Source organism: Plectropomus leopardus, chromosome 18 (assembly GCF_008729295.1).
Source record: "Plectropomus leopardus isolate mb chromosome 18, YSFRI_Pleo_2.0, whole genome shotgun sequence".
NCBI classification, from domain to species: Eukaryota; Metazoa; Chordata; class Actinopteri; order Perciformes; family Serranidae; genus Plectropomus; species Plectropomus leopardus.
This window is the reverse complement of record NC_056480.1, coordinates 9,373,813-9,390,088: the sequence shown is the minus strand read 5'-3', so window position 1 is coordinate 9,390,088 and position 16,276 is coordinate 9,373,813. Positions and strand designations below refer to the sequence as shown.

At 39.0% G+C, this 16,276-nt stretch overlaps 1 protein-coding gene across 2 annotated transcripts; it reads left to right on the top strand.

Annotated features, from left to right (window-relative positions):
* Positions 1-449: 449 nt before the first annotated feature.
* On the top strand, positions 450-15,124 carry clk2a (CDC-like kinase 2a). Of its 2 annotated transcripts, XR_006106787.1 has the most exons (15): positions 450-592; positions 1,716-1,933; positions 2,862-3,147; positions 4,313-4,403; positions 5,182-5,248; positions 6,740-6,856; positions 7,078-7,244; positions 7,856-7,950; positions 8,254-8,383; positions 8,892-8,974; positions 10,383-10,462; positions 10,579-10,669; positions 10,765-11,368; positions 12,691-14,764; positions 14,995-15,124. XR_006106787.1 is itself a non-coding variant. In XM_042506171.1 (13 exons), the coding sequence occupies exons 2-13, from the start codon at positions 1,716-1,718 to the stop codon at positions 10,951-10,953; spliced, it is 1,614 nt and encodes a 537-aa protein (XP_042362105.1). In that variant the 5' UTR covers positions 450-592; the 3' UTR covers positions 10,954-12,293. The 2 variants fall into 2 exon arrangements, 1 of the variants encoding a protein (XP_042362105.1); XM_042506171.1 differs by lacking the exons at positions 12,691-14,764; positions 14,995-15,124 and having other exon boundaries at positions 10,765-12,293.
* The last annotated feature ends 1,152 nt before the right edge of the window (positions 15,125-16,276 follow it).

Genomic DNA, 16,276 nt, shown 5'->3' with positions numbered 1-16,276 from the left:
TTTGCATTTTATCCGGTGATTTTCTTGTAACTCTTTACATTTTCATCACTTTTAGGTCATTTTTGTTTTTAACTTTTTTTGCATATTATATGGTGATTTTCTTGTAACTTTTTAACTTTTTTTTCTAACTTGTAAAAATGTCTTGTAAAGTTGCTCGCTGCCTTATCCCCGTGTTTTTGAAAGAAATTAAACCAGTATGCTCATCTTTCAAATGGTTTAAATGGTCACAGATATGACTTGTTTATATATAAAATACAAAAAACAACAGAGTCTAGCTAAAGATATATTAATCAGTCACCTTTTATACTTATTCAAAACTTGGTTGACATGCCATTTTGACCTGATGTATTTGTGAGTGTTGCAGAGTCCTGCGCTAACATGCTCATGCGGGACTGAGTTTGACTCTGGGCGCAGGGAGGCGTCAGAGCCGCCAGTCTGAACCAGAACTACGAGCGAAAGGCAGGAAAAAAGCTGGCTGCCTGCTAGCAACACAGCTTTCAAAGACGGGCTCAGCAAGACGTTATAAAGACAAAACTGGAACGCCAACACGGATTTCTTGTGGGACAAACGTACAGGCCTCGCTGCTAAAACGGTAAATATGACATATTTGCTGTTAAATCGGCGTGAGTCCGATCAAACGGTTAGTAGCGAAAGTCTGTTATGCTAACTGACCGACGTAGCTAAGCTAAGATGGCGGTCAAAGTATTTACATTAGCTAATGTTGCTAACAGCGTGCTAACAGCCAGCGAGTCGCTTGTTGGGCAGTTAGCTATCTGGTTAGTCACTTTAAATCTATTTTGCTGTCATATATTGGTATTTTAAAACTAAAATGTATCGGTTGATAGTACCCAATGTTCAGGTGCTTACTGATATAAACATTAAAAACGCATCGGTAGGAAATAAGCTTTAACGTTAGCGACGGTTGCACAAGCGTATTATGAACTAGGAGCGCGGGTTTGTTGTAGATTTTTCTAAGTTAAAGCTTAACTCACAATGGCACAACGTTTTATATACTATGTAATGATAACATCAATGTTAAATGGCCGATTCACAATCGTTATAAGTAACGCTTTTTTACGTTAACCTGCGGTTGGTTGTTAATAGTCAACAGGATCATGCAACAGGGTTATTGAGATGCATCCCTACATTTGATCACTGTTTTCTTTTCGTATACTTCTTGGCCTGCTTCAACAGTTGTGTCTGCAGCTGCAGCGCAGATTTATAGGTTACATTTCTCATAGGTATGCTCCTAAAGTCGTTGAACTGCGTGTTTCTTCAAATGTAGGCCTCCCTCACAACCACGTTGTTTTTCTTGTTTAAACTCATTTATTTACTCAACTGTTGTCGTCAATCAGCCCATTTGATCTGAATTTTGTAGTTAGCTTGTTTTTCTTTAGGGGTAGCTATTTTTAAACGGCGGAGTTATTATTTACTTTCGAGGGGTTGCATGTGCAGTTCGTTTCGGAGCCAGTTTGTTTATTTGTATCTCCTACAACTCTTCCTCCTACTGACTCCCACAACTCACTTTGAGTCTGGCAGTGTATAGCTGTCCCACTTGAGGGAATATTTGGCAAAGAGAAAAAGTTGAACAGGGACTAAATGTAAAAAGGGATCTCCCACAGTGCTCTGTAGTTCTTATTTCTTTCATCTCCTGAACTTTTAAGAAAATATATTTTTTAAAAAAAGTCTTAAAAACTAATTTTTTTTCCTTCCAGATGCCTCACAATAGACGTTACTCGTCTTCGGACAGAGACAGTCGAAGCAGCTACCAAGACCGTTACAGAGACAGAGACAGAGACAGAGGGCGAAGACACCGGCACAGAAGATCACCCTCTTACTCCTCCAGCAGCGACAGAGACAGAGACAGAGATCGAGATCGAGACAGGCGGGGACGAGGACACAGACAGGAAGGAAGCTTTGTACGCTCAAGGAGGTATGTATGTGTGTAAACAGGGTTCCCACTGATCCTTAAAAAGTCTTAAAAGGCATTTGATTTGTAAATCTGAAAATAAGGTCTTAATTAGTATTCATATGTCTTAAATAAGTCTTTCAAAAACCATAAAAATGCAAACACATGGGAAGAAAGATTTTATGATTTTTCTTCTAACATTGTATTGTAAAATCTCAAACTAATAGTTAACACCTATTTTTAATAAAAAATAATTTACTGCATTAATATCAGGAAGATCAGCATAGAAAAAACAAAAACACTCATTATGTTTCTGGCCGGGACACTCGGGGCAGAGTAACCACTGTCTGCTAGCTTACTGTCATTGTGTCATTGAAGATATGGGAAAGTGTAAATTCAACAAAAATTAGCTACTTAATCAAGAATTCGTGGTATGTCTGAAACCTGTACAAGCCAAAACATATGAAGCTTTGTGTATTTAATGCATAATGGGAATCAAGGCAGTGAAATCCCACATACAGTGAGAAACACACAGCAGCCAAGGAAACCTGCCAACAAACACCAAGTATTTCCCAGTTCTGTTCTCGTCTCTGCCACGAAAAGAAGAAATTATGTTTTTTTGTTACAATAAACATTTAGGCTAAAATTTTCCTAACCCTAAACCACTGATGTTGGGTCATTTTTTTGCCCCTCTTCAATTTCATATTTTGTAAAAATTATCTTAAGTTTGATTCTGAGTGGCATTAAAAAAGTATTTAAAAGTCTTAAATCTAACCTGCTTTAGGTTGTAGGAACACTGGTATAGTGAGATTTATTTGATCTGTTACGCTGCAGTTTTATGTCTACATTTCTGTAGTTTCAGTCACAAGAACCAACTTTGCTAACTTTTTTTGGGGGTTTGGTTTTGTGTCAGTTTTTGGGTTTTAATGTATGCCCCTGTCCTATGATTCAGTCGTAGCTATGACAATCGCTCTACGGAGCACCGGCCTTTTGACCGACGGTACTGCGAGGGATACAGACGTTTGGATCAGAGCCGAGATCAAGACCGCGACAGAGAGAGGGAGCCCCATGGAGCAGCTGAAAGTTATTATCCACGCGACTTCTCCCCAAACGTGTATGACTACCGACGTGGCCGCGAGAGGGAGCGCGAACGGGACGAGTCGTACCGGCGGAAAGGCAGCAGGCGTAAGCACAAACGAAGGCGGCGTAGAACCAGGTCCTATAGCCCATCCTCCTCGGTGAGTACAGGCAGTCCTGAGATTGTGTCTTAACTCTCTTCATCCTCTCTTCCTCCATCTCTGTCTCTTCCCCTCAGCTCTTTCTGTCTCTGTCTTTCTCTAACCGTTTCTTCTCCACAGCCCCTGGAATTGGTAAGTAGTACAATCTTTATGATTTATTTTTGTTCTGTCATAGGGGTTTTGTTTATTTATTTTTTGTTACGGTGTTTTTTTTTTGAGTAAATTCACAGTTCTTTTTGGCAGAGTATTTTCATTTTTATGCAAATACTTTTTCAGTAGTTCATTAGAGATCATCCACTAATTCTTGATGCTCTTTATACACACGCCCATCACAGCTTTCCCAACTTTTCCTTTAAAAGCCGAGCACTTGGTCACATCTAAGTGTGTGTCTGTGGCCCTACCTTTCATAAAATTAATTTTTTTATGTTGTCATGATTCTTTTGTAAAAGGCCTAAATGCTGTGGTAACAGTTGGTTGGCCACTTGTGAACATTAGTGCAGATAGGCTAATAAAAGTGAAAATGTTCTGCCAAACACTGCAAATTTTTTATTCAAAGAATGCATTTTTTTCTTCGAATTTATTGACATTTTAAATGTCTTAGCTTTGTTAAAATATATTTTTTGTGTGGGTTATTTTTAGCCACACGTTTTGTATTAAGTAGTATAAATTAAAATGAGAAAGGGGTTGAAGTTGATGCTTTATATATGTTGGGGTTATGGTTAAATGTTTCCTGTTTGATTACATTTGGTCCTCTTATTTTATTTTCCATCTTGTCTAATCTGAAAGTCAACCTGATAAGTTTTGAGTTAGTTATATTACTGTTTTTTTTGCGTTGATGAATGGATATGCCAGTTGCTTCCTTGTTTGTAAGCAGCTGTGGTTTAAAGGTAGAGGGGGGAGAGCAGCAGAGGACAACATGTAATCTTTGACTTGTTCCCTTGCACTATATCCCTATCGTTATATATTTCCTTCACGTGGTGTCATGCGTGAATCGCCCCATGACCACCAAACCCACCTACAACCACAACTACCACCAACACCACCCTCCTCTTCCCTCCTCGTCTACCTGTGCGGCCTGACGCCGTGGCTGCGGCTGCCCCCGAAAACCCCCTGTTCCCTCCGGTCGTGTCGTGACCTGCTGATGGCGGTTTGGGTGTGAAAACAGCGGAGCGACAGTCGGACGCGGGCACTGAGTGTGAGGGACGACGAGGAAGGGCACCTGATCTGTCGGAGTGGGGACGTCCTGCAAGAGAGATGTACTCACTGCCACTACTCTATCGTAACCCTTCTCCATATGAGTATTAAAGCATAGAGCATTTACATGACATGGGAGTGCCTGATGATGATGATGCCTTGCTAGAATGCTCTTCGCTCTAGCTGAAATGGTAGGGTGGATTGCAAGAATGATGACGATTTTGAGAGGGACTTTAGATACCTTCTTCTTTTGTTCTAGGATTTTAAGCTGTGGAGCATTTTCTGTGTTACACAGGTTACTAGAATCCCATTTTGCAGCTGTTTCTCTCTGTTGCGTTTCAGATTAAATCTCAGTTGCAGTTCAAAATCTGTAACTTAAAATAGCTTTTTCGTACTGTGAGGGTTTCAGAGATTTTATTTTATTTTTTTAGTCGACATCTGACACGCACATTCCTAAATTAGGTACACATTTAGACAGTAAAATTCGAATAATTTTCCAGTTTTACACAATATCCCGTGACAGCCACATCTTGAAAGGATGTGCACTTATTTTTGATGGCTGCAAATTGGTCATCAAATGAAGGGAGCGCTTTACATGTTCTCCCTCATTTTGTTCACATGTATCTTCATAGTGTTATGCTTTTAATATTCATAGATTACCTCAAAGTGCCTGCCAGATTGAATAGGCAGCCATTTGAAAAGGGGATGGGCGCTAGAATTGATTCGCCTGTCTACACTTTTGCATTATGTATTCCTGCTTAAGTCCACATGTCTAATGCTGCTGCTCTTTCTTTCCCCGCCCTCCCTCTCTCCTCCTTTTCTCTCTGTGTTGTGTTGCAGATGAGATTGTCAGCACTTTGGGGGAAGGCACCTTTGGGAGGGTGATGCAGTGCATTGACCACCGCAGGTGTGTATCAGTCGACACAGTCGAAAAAACAACCTGCTTATTGTTTGATTTTTAGAAACAAGTGTGCTTGTGTCATTCCTCAGGGGTTAGACTCGAGCCGAAATAGAAGAGTATTTAACATCCACCTTTAATATTGATTACTACAGTTGTTTCCAGTGGCTGTTTTACATTTACAAACCTCTTCATCAGATTCTCCACAGCTGCAAAGTTTTTTTCCCGCTGGCTCGTTGATAACATGGTACAGTTTACTGCAGGCAAATGATCTCAGCCTCGTGACTGTGTGCCTTCTCCCTATTAGAGCCATAATGGAGGATTCATTTTCTCATGATAGTGCTACAAACCTGCAGTGCTGTGCCAGAGTCTTCGGCCATCCTAAACTTTGTCACTTAAGCAAGGTTATAATGATCATGCGTATTTATTTCACAGCAGTCTCTTTACTATAATACAACCAGAATATACAGGAATTACATACAGTAGTAGTCAGTAGTAGTAGTAGTAGTAGTAGTAGTAGTAGTAGTAGTAGTAGTAATCGTAACAAAAGGTAGCTTGAACAATCAATATTTAGCTTTTGACATGCCTTGAGTGCAAGCTGGTGTAAATACACCAGAACATGAGTTTTATAAATCTCATATTGTCTACCCAAGAGAGTTTAAGACATGCTAAGTGGAAAGGGAGGTAACACTTCATAAATACTTGCAACTGTAGTTGTTTTTTTTTTCTGAAATATTTACATTTTTAATTCTGTACACTTATTTCCTGTGTGTTCTGGTTTTGTTTTGGTATAGAGACTACTAAGAAGTAAATATGAATGAACATTTTTGCCGTGTTAAAATAACAAAGTTAAGGGTGGTTCCTTCAGAACGTGACACAAATTCTTTGTTCATGTCTGTTCTAAAGCTGCAACGATTAGTTAACTAATCGATAAGTTGATTACACAAAGTAAATGCCAACTATTTTGATAACTGATTAATCGTTAAGGTGATTTTTCATGCAGAAAATGGTAGAAAATGCCTCAGATATGGAGATTTCCTTTTCTTTGTTTTATATTGTATCAAAGTGATTATCGTTGGGTTTTGGGCTGACAGAACATGTCATGTAAAGACATCACCTTGGGCATATAGAAACTGGGATGGACATTTTTTATTATTTCTGACATTTTATAGACCAAAAGATTAATCAAGAAATTAATAGGCAGGTGCTTGATGATGAAAGTAGTTGTTAGTTACAACCCTAGTCTGTTCACCAACTGAAGCTGCATTGATAAGGTGCTTATTTCTTGGAGGGACTTCTAATATTCCCGGTTTTAGAGATGTTGCTGTCATAGTCACAATATCAAGATTTGTGTTTTATCGTAAAGTTAAATCATGTCAATTTTGTGTCTGCAATTTACTCACACCCTTTTCTGCAGCATCAACTCCCTCTAAGGAGGTTTGCTTACAAATATAATGTATGTTCTCTGATTTACTTAAAAATGTCTTATGATTTTTTCAGAGGAGGAGCCAGTGTTGCTCTGAAAATTATCAAAAATGTGGAGAAGTACAAGGAAGCCGCGCGTCTGGAGATAAATGTACTTGAGAAGATCAATGAAAAGGACCCTGATAACAAATTGTGAGTTCTGGCTGCTGCAGTCAAATTAACTTCTTAACCATAAGCAACACTCCCTTAATGGAGTGCAGTGATACTGTAGTTCTTGTTGTTCGATAAAAGCCTCACCCAGGAAATGATGTGCTAGATTAGCCTTGATGAAAATATTAGATTTAGCTGTGTTTGCATTTAAATGATCCACTGCACCATGCTCAAACCTCCTGTATCCTGTTTATCTTTTGCAGCCTGTGTGTACAGATGTATGACTGGTTCGACTACCACGGTCACATGTGCATCTCCTTTGAGCTGCTAGCTCTCAGCACCTTCGACTTTCTGAAGGAGAACAACTACCTGCCGTACTCAATCGGTCAGGTCAGACACATGGCCTACCAAATCTGTCTCGCTGTGAAATGTAAGTCTATTTTTATGTCCTGTATTTGGATTTAGTACAAAATAAACTTGTATGATAAGCAGAATTAAGAAATCAATAAAAGCAAGAAATATATAAATCTCAACATATTGCTAATTAGTAAAAGCAGTCAATTAAGCATGTTCAGTGTAGTCATAACGTAAAGTAATTACTTTTTTTTTTCAATCTTGATGTCCTTGAAATAAGTGTAGTTTTCTAACAAACACCCCCACGCGATGACATGTCTTCATTAGTTGCCCTTAAGTGGCTGGACTGAAAGCCTCTATTGTTTTTGGTAGACAGCAGTTAGCCACATGAGGGCATTATAGTATCTCTATCAACTTGTTAAGCTTCTTATGAGGAAAATGATTTTGTAATGTAGAACTCCTGGTGAGGTCTTTTTTGAGTTTTCCAATTTATTACAATCTCACATGTCAATATTTGCTTGTATTCTGTGGGTTTTTACTACTTCAGTGTTGTTTTCCATTTTCTTTTTTTAAATGTTATCTTTATAATGATTATCATCAGAAGATGGATTGTTTTAAGTAGCTGCAAGTTCATTTGCTGGCAAAAGTTAAGACTTAAAATCCGTTCTATTGTTTTTTTCTTTGTAGTTCTCCATGACAATAAGCTGACACACACAGACCTGAAGCCTGAGAACATCCTATTTGTCAACTCAGACTTCACAATGTCCTTCAATGTAGAGAAGGTAAGAGGCAGTAGAGTATAAAGGGAAAAGAGGTGAAAACATCTGTTGTTTATAGACCTCAGTGGAGGCCTGAAACACTTTTATTGTGATGTTGAACATTGTTTATCTTGGTTGAAATGTTGCCAATAAATGTTGTGTAGCAGTCTCATGAATAAATATAAAAAACCCACAGCTGCAGTTTTGGGGGAAAAAACTGCTGGACTAAAAATTTCCATAAACCAGCATTACTTAGAGACACACTTTGCATAATGCTTCTTAGGAAAGTCCATCAAAGCTCAAGAAACACTGTTTTCTTTATTACAGAAGCGAGAAGAGCGGACGGTTAAGAGCACAGCAGTACGTGTGGTGGATTTTGGCAGTGCCACTTTTGACCACGAGCATCACAGCACCATCGTGTCCACGCGGCATTATCGTGCCCCTGAGGTCATATTAGGTGAGGAGGGGCATTAAATTAATTGAAAACCTCTGCTCAGAAAGGACTATGTAATTTAACCAAACACAGAAAGAGGTCCATACATCCAGTAAGGAAATCAGTTTGGAAATAAACACGTCTGTCTGTTTTAGCTGGCACAAATCAGTTCTCTGTCGATCAAAGATTTACCTGCAAGTTCTTGTAGGAACAGAATGAGCTTTACCAGTTGAAACAAGCACAGCTCAGCATTCCTCTGTTGAAAAGCGTTTTAAATCGCCCTGTTCTGCAGGAGATAAGGGGATTTTTTTCTTCTTTTGATTCAGTTCAGTGTACATCAGGAGATCTATTTGAGCCGCATAATGTGATAAGTAAAAAGTAACACACTTGTTTTAATCTATGGATTACTGTGCTCGTATTCATGCCATAAACTGAATTGCCCCACGTGGCTTTAATACTGAGTTATTTGAGTAATTTTGTGTGATGTTCAGCGTGGAATGGTTAATTTATTCGACACGTTTTCGGCCTTCAGAGCTGGGCTGGAGCCATCCCTGTGATGTGTGGAGTATTGGCTGTATCCTGTTTGAGTTCTACCTGGGCTTCACCTTGTTTCAGGTATGACACCCCACTGCAGCCAAGACCTGAGGCCTCATTCAGATAAGAATTTTACAGGGTTCTCATGGTCATGGAAAACCTGGAAAAGTCACAGAATCAGAAAAATCACAGAACGTTTCAGAAAAATGATGGGATTTTGTTGTTTGGAACAAAATTGTTCGGGAAGCTCATTCACTGTTCATACGAAAAGAAATGCCCAAAAATTCGTACATATCCCGCGCAATGATGATCCATCGATTCATGCAAAACCTTCATATTTTGGAAGGCTGCGATCTTGTTACCCATATGCACTGATGGGAGTAAAGGGGGAAGTGTTTTTTGTTTTAGTTGCTGTGAAAGTAGAGCGTGCTAGTTTGCAGGTATGGAGCATATTATATGTCTTTATTTGACCAAATGAGCTGTTGGGTCAACCAGACTGTGGGTTGTCAGTCTCCCACTGTGGGAGCTCTACTGGTCCATGTTAGTGGACAGTCTATAACGATATCATAAACATTTTATGTGAAGTATACTGTTCATGTTATACATTGTAAATGGTCATGGGCATGTTATATCAGTCCTGAAAAGTCCTGACTTTTTTTTTTTTTTAAACTAATTTTATTCTGTATCAAGAGAATACATTGATGACACACAACAGCTCATTTAACATTTTCAGATACAAATCAAAGTTCTGAGAGAGAAAAATACATTTCAAGAGAAAAGCATTAGGGAAGACAGGATAGAGAGAGGGAGAGAGAAAAGAGAATGGAAGGAAAAGAGATAAGGGGGAAAAAGGTGTATGTATTCTTCTGTTCAGTCAACTACAGAATTACAGGTGTCCATCTGTGTACAAAAATGTCCTTTTTCAATTGCAACTGCGCAGTAATTTTTTCCATTATGTACATGCGTCTCAGTGTCCTAATCCATTGTTCTGCACTGGGTGGTTGAATTTGGAACCAGGAAACAATAATTGTTTTTTTCGCGACGAATACCAGTAGACAGGATATACAATTTATCCCCATAGAGTGTACTTCTTGGTATACATCCCAACATATAATGCAGTGGTATCAGAGGTAAATCAACATTTAAAATGACTTATCTCATTTTTAATATTCTTCCTAAATTTCTGCAGTCCCAAAAGATGTGCTTATTATCCAAGATCGCTCAGAAAAGTCATGATTTTAGACCAGTTAGGACTATCTTAGGACTTTTCTACTTTGATATTGATGATCAGGCCTGTATCTAACCAAACAGTGAAACATACACGTGTGCATGGCTCGTGTTAATCTGGCAGGAATTAACTCTTAGTGGCACTGTGAGCTCTGACTGTCTTTGACACTATATGTGGCAGTAGTTAAACCCTGATTATCTTCAGAATCAGTCACCCTCTGTTTGTCCCTCTTTCCTGCTGAATCATGACTGTGTTTTGCAGACTCATGACAACAGGGAGCACCTGGCCATGATGGAGAGAATACTGGGACCGGTGCCCTCTAGGATGATACGTAAGACGAGGTGAGAGAATTTATAAACATACCAAAGTGTTGAAAGAGCCACCAACACACACCAATGCCTATTTTTATGTAGAAAACAACAATCACACACTTACACTGATGTCTGTACCCTCCCAGGAAGCAAAAGTATTTCTATCGCGGCCGTCTGGACTGGGACGAGAGCTCCTCAGCAGGGAAATACGTCAGAGAAAACTGCAAACCTTTGCGGGTAAGGGGGAGTGGAATGAAAAAATGTGATAGCTAAAAAGTAAAAACTCTGCAGTTCTGCTCTTAATATGGTCCTTGCTCCCTTTTCCCTGTCAGCGATACTTGCTGTCGGAGGCGGAGGAGCACCACCAGCTGTTTGACCTCATTGAAAGCATGCTGGAGTACGAGCCCTCCAAGAGGCTGGTGCTGGCTGACTCCCTCAAACACCCTTTCTTTGAGAACGGGGGGATTGGCGAGGCGGGGAGCAGCAAGAACTGGGAGGGCAACCGGGACATCAGCCGGTGACCCACGAGTCTCCAAAGACTGAATGACAGAGGAGATCAAGTCTTTTTATATGTGGAGCAGGTGAACTGTTAAATTAAATGGGGCTTTGGATGTTTTCTGTCTTTTGTCATTAAAGCATGGACACCTTAACTTCTTGCTCCTCCACCCTGCCCCTCTGACGTCCACCTCTGCAGCCACAAGAGGCATGTTTTTGCAGCAGAGAGACCAAAATACACCCACAGAAGACTGGAGAAGAATTGAAAAGAATTAATCTTTTCTATCCACCACAGCCTCTTTCAGAGGATAAAAAAAGAAGATTGTACCCAAAGTAGCCCTCTATGCAGCTCCCGTCTTCCTTTTGATTTCTGAACTACCTTCCGTCCATCTGTCTACTATTTTCATCAGCATGTAAAGAAAATAATTCACCTTTATTAAGGTAATGAGCACTTCAAAACCAGTTACACAAGTTTTGGGGAAGAAATGTCTTTGGATTCTGAAGTCTAAGGAGCGGATACAAAGGCGATAGAGCTGTATATGCAGCGCAAGTCCTCACAGAGATAATTCTAAACATGCAGACATGCAAGATTATTATGCTGACATCGAATCGTTCAAATTGAATATTGTATTTCCTCGGAAATTGCAAGCATTTTCAGCAGAGACACGTGTCTCAAGTTTCTGTTTACATTTTTGTTAAGTGAGCACTTGCATTGCGTAAAATTTTCCATGTTTCTTTTGTACGTCTGAAAGGATTATCCCTCATGAGGAGACTCTTACCCTTAACCTTGTGTTTATAGGCCTGTTATTATTCGCCAATGAGATCATGATGGTAATGGACACTCCACACTCACACAGGCCTCTGTGGTCTGTCTTATTGATAGATATATGTTTGTTATGTTTTGCAATGCTTTCTGCGTGGGAGTGTGTGCGTGCATGTGTGTGTAGGGGTGGGATGGTGTGGGTGACACGTTCATATTAATGTTTTGCTCAGTGACTTCTTAGTAGTTCAGCATTAGTCATGGGAACATTTAAAACAAAAAAAAAATCAAACTGCCTTTTCCATGTGTGATGTAGTTGGACTGGAAGTGTCTCCATTGAGGTAAAGCACACAGCTCCTGGTGGTAGCCAATGAGCCACACACAACTCCTGTTGCCGGTATTTATTTTTGAGTTCCAATAGGTCATAGTCCCTGTTCCCCCACCTGTACATTGTTTTTTTTGTATGAAATTAAAGCGTATAAAACTGTATATATGTATGATTGTGTAGAATTAAAGTTAAGTCCTCCTTACCAAATTCTTATGGTGCTCTCAGTATAAGTTGGGGCCTCTGGTGGCTAAAGGGAGGCACTCTGTCTTTAAATACCATCACTGTGTCTGAGTCCATCTCTTACCTAACTAATGCCACTGCTGGATGATGTGCAAAAGGATAAGAGGAATGTGTGAGTGAAGGTCGGACCTATGGCATCTACATTGTTCTGTTTGAAGTGAATGAATACAGATAAATATATTCTTGCAGGAAAATGACAGTTAATTGTAATGACAAAATAACAATCCTGAGTTTCAGTTTAGAGATTTGCATGATGATTTTCCTTCCAAAAATGTTTTTTTATTCACTGCTTGAAGGATCTTTTAATATTAGTTTTAATTTATTTTGATTTTTGTTTTAAGTCCTCTTGGCGGTCAACATGTATTTACTTCCTGTTGATTTCTTGTTAATTTGTGTGGAAAAATAATCTCTCTGTTATTTCCTTTAAAACCTAAGCTCAGCTGTCACCCTCGTAAAGACAGGAAGGAGAAGGAAACCTGGAAGATCTACTGCAACAGATGCACCGGTTCTTGGTCACGTAAGCTTTCCCATCTGTCAGTAATGTACCATTGCTTTATTAACCTCACACACTGCCCCCTTTCTTTATCTCTACACTGTAGTCCTGTGAATAAATGGATTATGCTGCTGGGGTGCTCTACGGCTAAAAATACAATTGGGTTTGTGAAGCATTAAGATGGGATATTAGCAAAGGACCCTGCTACATGACGAGACTGAAAACTAGAAATACTGAATAACTCCTGCCAGTTAGTAAAAATTGTGCTTAGACGCAGAAATGCTGGGACCTTTAGGAAGGTTGGTTGTCTACGTCACTGGGGTTATTTACACGCCTTGTTTGGTTGGTAATTAAGTTTTTATCCCATCCTGTCATGGTCACAGAAGTACAGGGGGTCTGCAGGACCTTAAAGAATGCACTAAATAGCATTTAATTTGAATTTGTGAGGTCTCAGTTGCCATAAACACTGTATCAAAATGTATTTATCTATCTCTATTTAAGGTATGACGTACAATTTTTTTAAGGGGAATATTGATTTTTGCATTTCATTTTCACTGAAAATGTGTAATCAATTATGTGATCTTTATTAGAGACTACCAAACAAGCTTGTTCCTTCATGTCTGGAATATGATTCATGGGCCATAGCATCTCTTTAACACCACAATGCTTCATTTTTAATGGCATGTAGTGACACATTTGTACCTTGATCAAACTGCTACAGCTCCTTCAATTTGGATATTGCACTTGACCATATTGTGATTTTGATACATTTCAGATGTGGATCCCTACTCTGCATGGAAGTACATATATACTACTTACCTTTGTACTTACCTTCAATACTTGAAAACAAACTTTGTCCAAAAATCTTTCTTAAATTTGGTTTAAAATGCCCTTTAAGTGTCTAATACCTGTAGACACCCTGGAAGGAGAAAATCACACATGAGCAGATACAATTAATAATATAAGATTTCTCCTTGACTCAATGTTGAAGTGCTTACAGCTGAAGAATGTCTGTATCCTATTCTGTAAATAGGAAACTTGAAAATATAGAATTAAAGTCAGTACTACGGTAACATATTACGAATTAACAGTTTTTATTATTATATTTGCACATATATTAGATCCAGATAATGACAAATAACTCAGCAGAGGTCAAAAAGTCACAGGTTTCTACAGCTGGTCTCCAAAAAAGGTAAATTAACAAAAGGAAAAACTAGCAATTTAGAAAAATACAACAACAAAAAAATAAGAAGAAGCACACAAAATTAATAGAGAAATCAACCAATCGGTGGACAAAAATCCATTTAAAAAGAAAAAGAAAAAAAACCATAAAAATCAACACTTTTTTAAAAATATAACCCCCCAGTGGAATTGTGAATGGATTGGGAGTGTTATCGCTCTTGACCTGGATTCAGTTTTGACCACAGTGAGTCATTGAATCAATGAATTAAACGACTCATTCAACTTTGTGACTCAGCTGCAGTCAATGAGGCGGTGTCATGTCTTGGGGGACAAGGAGGAAATCCTCTCTGCGTCATGGAGGCATCACCTTCCACCTTTTCAGTCTGTCCACGCTCCATATGTCTGGTATCTTCTCTGAGAAATTGTCACCAAATCATCAGCTGTAACACAAACTACACTTTTTGTTTTTACCCCCTGAAATTAAAATTGTGACTTGTGAAATAAGACGAACCAGCATATTTGAGGTCGAACTCACTGCTGTAAATAAGAGCTATTTTAGTGATCAGATGTCAACAAGCAGCTGTTTTCCTGTTCAGGTTTGTTTGGCACTTCTCTGCTGTTAATGAGATAAACTCTTACGTCCTCTGCTAAGCCTGTTTGAGGACCAGTGGGATCAACAGTCAAATCCCCATAAGAGCTGACGGTGACAGAGCAGAGGTGTATACATGTGCACACACTGAAGCACTGGAGGCGATGCAACGGCTGGACTCCTCACTGTACAGTTTTGACAATTGATATAATCAGCTGACTGGTCTACAGGAGATACACTTGCAGGTAAGTGCCATTGTTTCTTTAAAGCACATTATGTTCATTTGCTCTTTTGCACAGGAGCCAGACAGATATGTAGAAGACTATTAGCTGATCCAAGATGTTCTAACTGTTTATCTAAGTAAATAATCAGGTGTTTTTTCTGCATTGCTATTTTAAAAAGAACAATGGAAAATTGCTGTTAACACGAGCTGATATTACTCTTTAGTGGACATTAATATTCTTTGTATTTGCAGATAAAAGCCTGAATTCTAGTTTGACAGTAAAGAAGAGCAACAACGCTTACTTTTTTCCTAAACTTGAAAAGAGTTAAGTTAAATTCCCTGAAAAACCCAACCTGCTACGTCACACAAAGGACATCAGCACAAGACAACTCCTGAAATGGATTCGCTGATGTCGCTGGGTGCTCCTCTGAAGCAGTTCACCACCAGCTGCGTGTCAGGGAAAAACCCCCCTAACAAGAGAGGGACCAGTGGAAGCCAGTCTGTCCGCAGAAACAGCTTCACCCGCAGGAAGAGTGTGAGCAGGCGGAGAAGCCTTCCCTGCAGCAGCCAGAAAGTGCCGGACTCCTGGCTGCGATTGTACCAGGCTGAGCTGAAGAGAGAAAGGTAGGGTAACACATTCATTCATTCACAAAAATGTCATCAGCTCGAAAACACTAATTTAACTTTTTCTTTGTGCTGTTTTGTCATTAGGTTACAGTTTGTTTCCATTGTTGCATTTAAAAAAAAAAAAAAAAAAATTTCATTCATGTCTCACGGACAGTGTAATAACTCATTGAAGAAGTTAAGAATTCAATTACTGTCTTGTTGTACAGCTGAGACTCTTGGCCAGACGGGCTTGGCTTAATGAGGATAATGCTACTTCTCACATGAATAAGCTGCTTGCCCATGTGCTGTTCCTAATGTTGCTCTGTGCTGTTTGCCAAAGGAAACGACAGCAAGCCATACTGGCCAAGAAGAACGCGGAGAGGACAGTTAGAAGAACTCACTTCAGGAGCCACCACTGCCTTCCAAGGGTAGGTGAACGTCAAAATCAAAAGTAACAATTGTTTTTACAACATATTATACAAAGACTTTGTGATGACACAAAAAACCCAAATATATTAGTTTAGGATTTGAAAAAAAAAATCATAGTATAGTATGTTAAAGAGACTATAAAAAAATTGTCATAGTATATCATGTCTAGGGAAAAAAATGTCATAGTATTAGCACGTGAAAAAAAAAGCAATAGTGTATTATGTTAACTTAAGAAAAGGCAATTGTACATTATGTTGAAAAAAATAGTAAAACTGTCATAGTGCAGTATGTCTAAAGAAATGGGGAAAAAATAATAATATAGTGTAATACTACACTACTAAAAAAGTCAGTGTACTGTTCTATACTACTATAAAATACAGGAAAAAACGTCTTAGTTTAACATGTTGAAAAAGTATAGCATGTCAAAAAAAAAGAAAAAGCAGGTCATAGTATACATTTTGTTTAAAAAGAGTTAAAAAAAATGGAATAGCATAGTATG